At 32.1% G+C, this 12505-nt stretch overlaps 1 protein-coding gene across 2 annotated transcripts in view; it reads right to left on the bottom strand.

Annotated features, from left to right (window-relative positions):
• Positions 1-2130: 2130 nt before the first annotated feature.
• Positions 2131-12505, bottom strand: part of ADAD1 (adenosine deaminase domain containing 1) — a 47121-nt gene continuing 36746 nt past the window's right edge. For both annotated transcript variants that reach the window (XM_036853471.1, XM_036853472.1), the window contains exons 10-11: positions 12181-12313; positions 2131-2244 (exon numbers count right to left, since the gene is read on the bottom strand). In XM_036853471.1, the coding sequence (XP_036709366.1) occupies positions 2131-2244; positions 12181-12313 (247 nt within the window). The remainder of the gene's footprint in view (positions 2245-12180; positions 12314-12505) is intronic.

Below are 12505 nucleotides of genomic sequence, written 5' to 3'. Positions count from 1 at the left end.
CATATTTATCATGCTTACAAATATTGTGTTCAGCATGCTTATAAATTAAATATTACATATGATTTATATTAAAAAGTTTGCTTTTCTTAAAGCAAAATATTTTGTACAACCCCAATACATTATATATAGAAGAGATAATAAGCATTTCCACTTTTGATGCAGGGCAGCCTGAAGTCCTTTCTATTAAGCTTCCAACCCTGAACAAAGAATAACCACCACAAGTACCAATTTCATCCTTGCAAAGATAAAAAACTGAGCTAAAAGAAATTAAATAATTTACAATTGTCAAGAGTCATAACAGCCAATGTTGGGTTTCACATCTATATCCTGCCCCTTCTGCTAAATGACTGCCTTCTACTAAATGCCATCTCCTTTACCCTTTATATAGCTTACCCCTCTCTAGAATATAATCTTTCTCTAAATCACAACACCATATGTAAGTTGACATAATACATACACAGAGACACTCAGTGACCACTTGTTGAATAAATAAGTGGCACTTACTAGATTCTGTCTATAAAACAGCTGGGTATATTTGTTTTACCTTACCCTTAAAATTAAAAATTTCTTGAGGAAATAAATTTTCTAACATATGACCTTTCACTAGTTAGGCAAAGCTTTCAGAGGCAAATATTAACCACTTGGTGCTCTTCCTTATTTTGTGTCAGTCAAAAGCAAAATACCCACAAATGTGAAGAGCCAAGAGAAGATGAAAGGTGTTGTATTTTTAGAGGCAATTTAGTATCAAAGAGAGGTAAAGTAATAGAAATAAAGGCTGGAAATTAGCTGTAGATGGAATCAACCCAGATAAGAGACTAAAATGATTTTAGAAGGAAATACCAATTTAGAGAAATAAGCACTAGATATCATCTAATTGATGGAAATGGAACTTATTAATAATACTATATTTATGTTGAACCACATGAAACTGCCCATATTTGACCATTTTTGACCTACTTCTCCCCCATAAAAATGGCAATTTCACATGGTTCAACCTACTGATAAGTATAAAATCTAGTCTACTGAAAGACATGTAAGTATGTCTTTCCAGAATGACTTCAATGTTCATCAACTAAACTCTACCATACTTTTAGAACAGACATAAAACAAATCCCAAAACACAAAAACCCTACATTAACCTTATCAGAGATTATAATAGTTCATATGGGTTGGAGTTGGAGTGAGACTTACTAATTTAATAAAGATCCAAGCTAAGAGGAACAAAGTCTGAGAGCCAATGTTTAATTCATCTGTGATTTAAACTAAGGAAGAGATCGAAGAGGCTAAAGTATGGCACAAACTCCCAACTTCAATAAAGATATATCTCCTAACCCAAGAGTAACTAAACTTTTTCTTTCATCTAACTGTATAAACAAATACAAATATAAAGCTAAATAATCTTTTATTGATCTATTATTAGAAATCCCAACCAATCTAAATTATAAAGAATAACATTTGGATGGATCTTACAGAATACCTGAAAATAGGCAATCTTAAAGCATTTACGATAATCCTCTATTAATCAGAATAACTAATGTATCAAATTATTCCCTAACATGATTAATATTTTTCTGCATTTACATGTTCAGTTTGCATTCAAGAGCTTCTCTGACATGAGAAATGATGTTTTAGTTACTGTTTCTTACTATGGTTATTGGCAAATATTAGACATTCAAATGTCTGTTGATTTAATCAACAAATGAGTAAGAATTATTATTTATATTCTTGAATTCCAATTTTTAATTAAGAAAAAAACTTGAGTGAGATATCAGGACACAATGCTGAATATCTTTGCTGAACAAATAACTTTAAAGCAAAAACTTAAAAGAAAATGAATATTCTTTTAAATTACAAAAGGGTAATGGCTTTATAATGTCTATAAAAATAAATACAAAATAGCTAAATAATGAAGCAGGTAATTATTTTTTCAAAAACTAAAAAACATTTAAAACCCTAATGTTTCAACGTAAATTGACATGAATATTTACAAAATTTCAGCAATCTCTGAACACTGCTGTTGCATGACTCTGATTTTAAAAGCCGAAAACCACCAGTATTTAAAAAAACAATTTAGTAGTCAAAACACACGAAAAAAAAGAAGATTTTTAACATGACAATGGATTGCTTAATTCACATACTAAATTGCTCTATACAGGGAGATTTCACAATCCAGGAGCCATAGCCATGCTGCTGTAGGTAGGATTTCAACAAAGTTTTAGCTTCTTGATAGGATCCAGACATATGCTACAGAAAGAAAAAAATATTGAATTATAGAATATAGGCAGAATTAGGCTTATGAAAAGTAAGTAGCCCTAATCTTCTTTCTTTAGTTTGACATTTTAAAAATTAAGAAAAATCTTTTTGATTTCCCATTTTCCTCAGTATTGTTTTTGAAACTAAAAATTTTCCTTCCCAACACTCCTAAAAGACAAGTTTTCTTCTTTAATTTTTAATTAGAAGAGTAATCATACTCATTACAGAAAACTTGAAAAATAGAGAAAACAGAAGTAAATAAAAATCACCTGTAATCCCCAAACTATAGATAACCATCATTAATATTTTGGTTTATTTCCTTTCATTATTTTTAAATGAACATACTTTAAAAAAAACAGCTGTACTTAGGTAATATATGTATACCATAAATTCACCCACTAGTAAGTATTCAGTTTGATTTTTTTTTACTAAATTTATATATGTGTGCAACCATCACTGTCCAGTTGTAAAACAATTCCATCACCTGCAAAAAGTTCCATTGTGCTCTATATTTCCAGCCCCAGTCCTAGGCAATCAAGAATCTACTTTCTGTCTCTAGTTTTGCTTTTTCAAGAAATTTCATTAAAAGTGATTAACACAGCATGTACTCTTTTGTGTCAGATTTCCTTCGGTTAGCATACCATTTTCAGATTCATTCATGTTGTTTGATGTATCAGTTTGTTCCTCTTTATTGTTGATTAGTATTACATCATATGGATATACCACATTGTTTATGCATTCACCAGCTGATGAACATTTGAACTGTTTCCAGGTTTGGCTACTATAAATAATGATGCTGTGAACATTTATGTAGAGGCTTGTGTGGATATAAGTTTTTGTTTCTCCTGGATAGATACCAATGGAAGTGCTGGATCACATCGTAAGTATGTTTGTCTCCATAACAAACTGCCAAACTGTTTTCCAAAGTGCTTTATACCATTTTAACATTCCTGTCAGCAGTGCAACAGGTTTCTAGTTTCTCCACAAAAACACCCGGTGTAGTCAGTCTTTTGGATTTTAGTAGGTGTGCAGTGGTATCTCACTGTGGTTTGATTTTGCATCTTCCTAATGAGTAATCAGGCTGAGTATCTTTTATATGTGTATTAGCCATTTGTATATATTATTTGCCACTTTGAAAAACTGGGTTGTTTGCCCACTTAATAATGAGTTATAAGAGTTCTTTATCTAGTCTAGATCTAAGACCTTTGTCAAGGGTATCATTTGCAAGTATTTTCTTCCATTCTGTGGCTTGTATCTTCATTTTCTTAATCCAAGTTTTAAATTCTGGAGTCCATCAATTTTTTTTTTATGGATTGTGCTTTTGGTGTCATATCTAAGAAAAATTTGCCTAACCTAGGAAGACAAATGTTTCCTCACATTTTCTTTGGAAGTTTTTATAGTTTTTACTTCTTTTAGTTCTATGATCCATTTTGAAGTTTTTGTAAGACTGATGTAAGTCTAAGTTAATTTTTTGGCTTGCCCACAGATACCCAACTGTTCCAGCACCATTTGTTGAAAAGATTGTTCTTTCTCCCATTAAATTACTTTGTACCTTTGTACAAAATCAATTGCTCCTAAGTGTGTGGGCGTATTTCTGGTCTCATTTTGTTCCATTGATCTATATGTCTATCATTACATCAATACATTGTCTTGATTACTGTGGCTTTATGGTAAGTTGTTGAAACTAGGTAGGGTAACTCTACCAATTTTGTTCTTTTAAAAAATTGTTTTGGTTCTTCTATGTTCTTTGGATTTTACGTAACAATTTTAGAATCAGCTTGTCAATTTCTACACAAAAGCTTACTGGGATTTTGATAGAACTTGCACTGAATCCATAGATTATTTAGGAGAGAAGTGACATTCTAAAAGTACTGAGTTTTCCAACCTATGAAACGGTACATCTCTCCACTTACTTAGGTCTTTTTAAATTTCTCTCAGCAATGTTTCATCATTTTTGGTGTACAGGTCTTACCTTCTTTTGTTAAATTTATTCCTAAGTTTATTTTTATGCTCCTGTGGATGAAATTTTTTTCTCAAGTTTAATTCTGGAGTGTTCAGTCCTAGTATATAAATATACAATTTACTTTTCTATATTGTTCTTATACTGTGTGCTAAATTCACATGATATAGTTGTTTTTGGTAGATTCCACAGGATATTTTACATACAAGATCATTTAGAAATAAGGACAGTTTTTCTACTTCCTTTCCAGTCTGGATGCCTTTTATTCCTTTTTCTTGCCTTGCTCCTCTACCTAGGACGTATAGATCATGCTGTCTAGAAGTGGTGAGAGCAATCCTTGGGGGAAGGGGAAACAGTATTCAGCCTTTCAGCATTATCAGGTAACTGTAGTTTTTCATTGATGCCCTCTATCTGGTTGAGGAAGTTCACTTCTATTTCTTATTTGTTCAGTGTTTTTATTGTGAATAGGTGTTGGATTTTGTCAAATGCATTATGTACATCTACTGAGATAAGTATGTGGGTTTTGAACTTGAATATATTCACATAATACATCAAATGATTTTCTGATGTTAAATCACCCTTGCATCCTGGAATAAACCTCCTTGGTCATGGTGTATAAACCGTTTTATATGTTGCTGGATTTGGTTTGTAAATATCTTACGAAGAATTTTTGCATTTATGTTCCTAAGAGATACTGATTTGTAGTTTTCACTTCCTGGATGTTTCTGCCCACTTTTGGTATCAGGGTTATTATACTGGCCTCATAAAATGAGTTGGGAAGCATTCTCTCCTCCTTTATTTTATTAAACAGTTTTTGTAGGATTTATGTTAATTTTTGCTGTTATGTTTGGTAGAATTCACCAGCGAAGCCATAACTGCACTGGTGCTTTTCTTTAAGTAAAGAATTTTAATTAATAATTCAATTTTTTTTTTACTTTAGTTCAATTCAGATGTTCTGTTTAGTCAAGTTTTGTAATTTGTCTTTCTAGGAATGCATCCATTTCATCTAACTTGTCTAATTTGTTGACAAAAGGTTGTTTATAGTATTTCCTTATAATTATTTTAGCTCTTTGGGGTCTTCAGTGATGACTCCTCTTTCATCAAGATTTTGGTCACTTGTGTTGTCTCTTATTTCTCAGTTATTTCTTAGTTCTTTAGTCTAGCTAAAGTATCATTTTTTTTGTTCATTTTTTTCAATGAACCAACTTTTGATTTCATTGATTTTTCTACTGATTTTCCTTTTATCTCATTAATTTCCAACCCATCCCATATTATTTCTTCTCTCTTTTTTTTTTAATTTGCTCTTCTAACTTCTTGAGGTGGAAGGTTAAATAACTGATTTTATGGTTCTCTTCCTTTCTAATATAAGCATTTAAAGCTATGCATTTCTAAGCATTTCTTTGATTGTATTCTCTAAATTTTAATATGTTGTATTTTCATTCAGTTTGAGATATTTCTTAATTTCCCTTGTAATTTCTTCTTTGACTAGTGGATTAGAAGTTGTTTAATTTCCAAATGTATAATTATTTCTAGATTTCATTCTGTTGTTGATTTCTAATTTAATTCCATAGTAGTTAGAACATACTTTGTATGATTTTAATCCTTTTAAACTTATTGAGACTTGCTTTATGGCCTATATGGCCTATAGTGGAGAATGCCCCATGTGTATTTGAAAAGAATGTATATTCTGTTGTTGTGTATAGTGTTTAGTCTGGTTGGTTTGTAGTGTTATTCAATCCTTCTATATTCTTACTGATTTTCTGTCTAGTTGAACTATCAATGACTGAGAGAGGAACATTAAAACCTCCAACTATAATTGTAGATTGTCCATTTCACCTTTAAATGCTGTCATTTTTTGCTTATGTATTTTTGGGTTCTGCTGTTATACCCATATACTTATATAATTGTTGTATGTTCCTAATGTATTAACCTTTTACCACTATAACACGTTACCCTTTGTCTCTAGTAATATTGCTCATCTTGAAGTGTACTTGTTTGATATTAATATAAACACTCCAGCTCTCTTACTGCTATTGTTTGCCTGGTATGTCTTTTTTTTCCATCCTTTTACTTTCAATCTGTTTGTGTCTTTGAATTTAACGTGCCTCTTACAGACAGTATACAGTTGAATCTCGCTTTTTAGCCCAATCTGAAAAATCTCCGTTTTTTTTCTGGAGCATTTAGAATATTCAAATTTAATGTAATTATTGATATAGTGGATTTATGTCTGCCACTTCACTTTATTTTCCAAGTCCTGTGTCCTTCATTTCTCTGCTTCTTTACTGCCTTCTAGTCCTTTTAAAAATGCATTTTTAGTACACCATTGTAATTCCTCTGTTGATGTTTTAGCTGTACTTTTCCAGCTATTCTCTTCATGGTTACTTTAGGAATTACAATATGCCTCTTTCTCTTACCATAGTCTGCTTCAGATTCATACTGACTTAATCCTGCCAATATACAGCAACTTTGTTCCAATATTGATCCATTTCTTTCTCTGTCCTTTATTATTGCCATTTATACTCCACTTACATACAATATAAAATTCAATAATACAGTGCTAAAATAATTTTAAACAACTTTGGTTTTTTAAAGAAAATAAGAGAAAAAATACACACATCTTTTATATCTACCCACATAATTACTGTTTATAGTATTCTTTATTCCTTCCTGTATCATCTGGTATAATTTCTTCCAAGCCTCAAGGACTTCCTTTGGAATTCCTTCTAGAGAAGTTCTGCTAACAACAAATTTTCTTAATTTTTATCTACCTGGCAACGTTTTTATTTTGCTTTTGTTTTTAAAGGAATCCTGTACCCATTAGCAGTCACTCCTCATTCTCTCCTCCCCACAGCCCCTGGAAATCAGTAATCTACTTTCTGTTTCTATGAATTTGCCTATTATAGACATTTCATATAAATGGAATCATACATGCAGCCTTTTGTGGCTGGCTTCTTTCACTTAACATTTTCAAGGTTGACCCACACTGTAGAATGTATCAGTACTTCAGAGTTCCTTTTATGGACGAATGGTAGTCCATAGTATGGACATGCCACATTTTGTTTATCCATTCATCAGTGGATGAACATTTGGATTGTTTCTACCTTTTCTGTATTATGAATACTGTTACAGACATTTATGTATAAGTTTTGGTGTGGATAAGTGTTTTCAATTCTTTTATGCATATACTTAGGAGTGAAATTCCTGGGTTACATGATAACTCATATTTAACTTTCTGAGGAACTGTTAAATTGTTTTCCAAACTAGATGTACCATTTTATATTCCTATCAGCAATGCAAGATAGTTCCAATTTTTTCACATTCTTGACAACACCTGTTAATGTCATTCTTTATTACAGCTATATCCTAATGTGTGTAAAGTAGTATATCACTGTGGTCTTCATTCACATTTTCCTAATGACTATGTTGAACACCATATGCTTATTGGCCATTTTAAAATTTTCTTTGTGGAAATGTCTGTTCAAATCCTTTGCTCATTCAACAAATTTGGTCATCTGTCTTTTTATTATTGAGTTGCAAAAGTTTGTGTATTCTGGATACAAGCCCCTTATTAAATATATGATTTGCAAATTTCCTAATGATAATTTTTGAAATGCAAAAGTTTTAATTTTAATGAAGTTTAAAATACTATTTTTTTTTCTTCTGGATTGTGTTTTTGTTATATCTAAGAAGCCTTTTTTCTTATTTAGGGATACAAATATTTTCTCCTATGTTTTTCTCTGAGTTTTATAGTTTTAGCTCTTATGTAGGTCTATCCATTTTGAATTCATTTTTGTATATGGTATGGCGTAGAAGTCCAAGTTCATTCTTTTCCATGGGGATATTCAGTTGTCCTAGGACTACTCACTGAAAAGACTGTTTTTTCCCACTGAATGATCTTGGCACTCTTGTTAAAAGTCAATTGACCATAATTGCCAGGGTTTACTTCTGGACTGTCAATTATATTTCATTGATCTATATGTTTATACTAATACCAGTATTATACTATCTTGATTATTATGGCTTTGTAGTATGCTTTGAAATCAAGAAGTGTGAATCCTCCAACTTTGTTCTTTTTCAAGATTGCTTTGGCTCTTCTGGGTTTGCTTCCATTACTGCTAATGAGAAATCAGCCTTAAAATGTATTGGTCTATGGTTGATAACTATTTTCTCTCTTGCTGCTTTCAAGATTTTCTCTTTGTCTCGGTCTTAAGCAGTTTGACTATGATGTATCTAGGTGTGAATCTTTATTTTTTTCTTTCTTGGGGTTTCTTGAGCTTCTTGGATCTGTTAGTATTTTTCCTCAAATATGGGGATTTTTAAAAGTAATTTCTTCAAATGTTTTTCCTGATCTCTTTTCTCTCTCCTTTTCTTCCAGGATTCCTAGCATTGGGTTGGCCAAAAGGTTCATTTGGTTTTTTCCGTAAGATGGCTCTAGTATCACTTAGCTGTCTTTAACTTCATTCAAAACAATTTTGTTAGATTGTATGTGACAGCTGTCATATCACTGTGCATTTAAAAAAAGACTTATCAAAATTGGTGAATTTTTGTGTAGCCATTTTAATACTGAAGATGGAAGAAAAAAAAGCAACATTTTCAGCATATTATGCTTTATTATTTCAAGAAAGGTAAAACGCAGCCAAAATGAACAAAAAGATTTGTGCAGTGTACAGAGAAGGTGCTGTGACTGATCAAACGTGTCAAAAGTGGTTTTTGAAGTGTGGTGCTGGAGATTTCTTGCTGGAGGATGCTCCACGGTTGGGTAGTCCAGTTGAAGTTGACAGTGATCAAATCAAGACATTAACTGAGAACAATCAATGTTATACCACGTGGGAGACAGCCAACATACTCAAAATATCCAAATCAAGTGCTGAAAACCATTTGCACCAGCTTGGTTATGTTAATCACTTTGATATTTGGGTTCCACATAAGTTAAGCCAAAAAAAACCTTCTTGACTGTATTTCCACATGTGATTCTCTATTTAAGTGTAATGAAAACATTCCGTTTTTAAAACAAATTGTGACGGGTGATGAAAATTGTATACTGTACAATAATGTGGAACGGAAGAGATCGTGGGGCAAGTGAAATGGACCACCACCAACCACACCAAAGGTCGGTCTTCATCCAAAGAAGTTGATGTTGTGTATATGCTGGGATTGGAAGGGAGTCCTCCATTATGAGCTCCTTTCAGAAAACCAAACGATTAATTACAACAAGTGCTGCTCCCAATTAGACCAACTGAAAGCGGCACTAGATGAAAAGCATCCAGAATTAGGCAACAGAAAATGCATAATCTTCCATCAGAATAACGCAAGACAGCATGTTTCTTTGATGACCAGGCAAAAGCTGTTACACCTTGGCTGGGAAGTTCTGATTCATCTGCTGTATTTACCAGACATTGTACCTTTGGATTTCCATTTATTTCGCTCTTTACAAAATTCTCTTAATGGAAAAAATTTCAATTCCCTGGAAGACTGTAAAAGGTACACAGAGCAGTTCTTTACTCGAAAAGAAAAAGTTTGGGGAAGATGGAATTATGAAGTTGCCTGAAAAATGGCAGAAGGTAGTGGAACAAAGGGTAAATACGTTGTTCAATCAAGTTCTTGGTGAAAATGAAAAATGTGTCTTTTATTTTTACTTAAAAAACGGAGGCAACCCAACGTAAGTTGGTACACTTAATACTGTTCCACAAATCTTTGAAGCTCTGTTCATTTTTCTTTAACCTGTTTCATTCTGTCCCTTAAAATAATTTCTTTTGATCTATCTTCAAAGTCCACTGATATTTTTTCTGCAATCTCAAATGTACTGTTGAACCCATCTAGAGAATTATTCATTTCAGTTAGTATATATTGTTTCAATCCTAGAATATTCATTTGGGGTTTTTCTTTTTGTAGTTTCTATTTCTCTACCGAGAATACCTATTTACTGAAATATTGTTATATTTTCCTTTAATTACTTGAACATATTTATAATAGCTGCTTTGAAGCCTTTGCTATATTCAACATTGGGATCCACTCAGAACCAGTTTCTACTGAATGTTATTTTTCCTGATTATAGGTTTTACTCTCCTGTTTTTTACATATTCCATAATTTTTGGTTGAAAGAGACTTTTTTAGATAATATATTGTAGCAACTCCGGATTCTGTTTTATTTTATTTTTTTTAAGTTTGCTGCAATTGTGAGATCTGTTTTCCCCATGGTGTGTATTGTCTCTTTCCAGTTTTGTTATGTTTTAGCCTGGCTTCCTAGTGGTTACCCTGTATCTGCAAAGCTTAGTGATAAACAAATAGCTTAGTGATAAGGAAAAGATTTCAGCAGACATTATGCTCAAACACCTTAAACCTAAAAGGCTTCCACCTTTTTCTGATCAATTCATTTGGGGAGGGGTGGGTGGTACAGCGTATTTAATGTTGCAGGCAGTTCTATTTCACACTTTCACTCTTTACTGGGTTCTCCTGAGTCTCCATTGCACATGAGTGTAATTTCTCAGTCAGCCAAGGATATATAGAGAATTTCTCTCAACCCTTCCATGGCTCTTTCACTTCCAAGATCTACCTGTTAAGTTACTAATTGGTATACCACTTGCCCCAAGGACTGCAACCTTGGGCCAGCGAAGTTACTGATTTTCTCCATTTTTTTCCTCTACCAGGTTTGGCACATTTAGCTGAAAAAATCACAAATTTTCACCCTCTGCCACAAATCAAGTTCATCCCCTCTAGCAGAAAATCTACTACTTTTGGTGGCATTCTCAATCTGATAAAACTACAGTTCTTGCCGTTCAAACTAGCAGAGAGGAAGGAGACAGAACAGGAACAGCTTTGGGCAAAGGTGCCACAAATTCTTGCTGTTCTTACCCAAAGTTCTAAAAGTTTTACAAGAATATACACTTTTCAGTGTGTTTTCTGCCTTTAGTTAACTACCAGAGTTGTGAAAAGGGGTTTTTTCCCCTGATAATTTTGTCCAGTTTTATATTTTTTACAGAGATGACTTGCAACCTCTTTATGCCCAAACCAGAAATTGTCTAGGTAAGCTTTTATACTTAAAAATGTTTGTATATACAAACAAACCTATAGTTAATATTAATTGCTTTACAGGATGAAATTATACAGTTTGAGTATTAAGATATTGGTGAAATTAAGAGACTTTCACATAATACTATATTATTACTGAAACTGAAATTAGGTTATCAAAAACAGTTTGTATTTAATAATTTGATAACATGGATACATCATATTATGAAATGGCTCAGGTCATAGTATGTTGAATGAAAAAATCAGATTAACAAGCATATATTATAAGCTTAATATTTTAAAATATATGCATACACAAAAATATAAATACATGACAAGAAACTGAAATAACATGCTTACATTACAAGATTAGGAGTATTATATTTGAGTAGTAGGTGGATTTACAAGTAATATTTCCCTTCTGTACTTAAAAAGAAAATTCTAAATTCTCTACTCAGACATGAATTATGTTTGTAATACTAAAAAAAGAATATATATTTTTAAAGATAGAAAAAGGCTATCTACATCACTTAAGCCCAAATCACAAACTCAAATTAAAGGTGTTTCACAATTTTAAGACAGGCAAATTAATTTATATGAATATACTAATATATCATTTTAGAATACTTAAATACTATAGTTAACATAGTTAATATCATATACATAAGAAATTTTATTACCATTTTGTTCCTCTGGGTACGACAGTAGGTTTTGATCAATATTGTCAAAGTAGGTACACACCATACTGAGGTAGCTACTTTAAGGGGCAACACTTATTTACATATCCAATTTCCAGCATGTTCACTTAAAAATTAATTTTACCACTACATGGCAATCTCTTATTTTCAGGAACTATTTACCCAACTTTTGCTATGTATCATCATCGTTATAAAATTACCACATTATTATTGTCTTAAATTTTTATTTCAGTGATTAGCTTCATTCCTTTAAAGACTTACCTTAGCTGCATGATATGTACTAGCTTCAAGTAAATCTTCTTTTTTAGCTTCTTTGGCAAGCAGGTTAAATCGACTTAACATTGCAGCCTTACAAAGCCGACTTGCCATTGACACACCACTTTTAAATGGGGAACTGAAGTAGAAAAGAATGAAACATTCACTAATCATTATTCAGTGATTTATGTTGGCACTTGTAGGGATTAAAACCAACACAGAATCTACAAATATCTCAATTATGTGCAGTGTATATAGTGAAATTTTTTTACATAAAATTATTCTGAATATTTAACTTTCTGAAGCTAATTTCTTTTATGAAATTATAGTT

This window comes from Balaenoptera musculus, chromosome 5 (assembly GCF_009873245.2).
Source record: "Balaenoptera musculus isolate JJ_BM4_2016_0621 chromosome 5, mBalMus1.pri.v3, whole genome shotgun sequence".
In the NCBI taxonomy this organism is placed as follows: Eukaryota; Metazoa; Chordata; class Mammalia; order Artiodactyla; family Balaenopteridae; genus Balaenoptera; species Balaenoptera musculus.
This window is presented reverse-complemented; position numbering and strand designations above follow the sequence as displayed.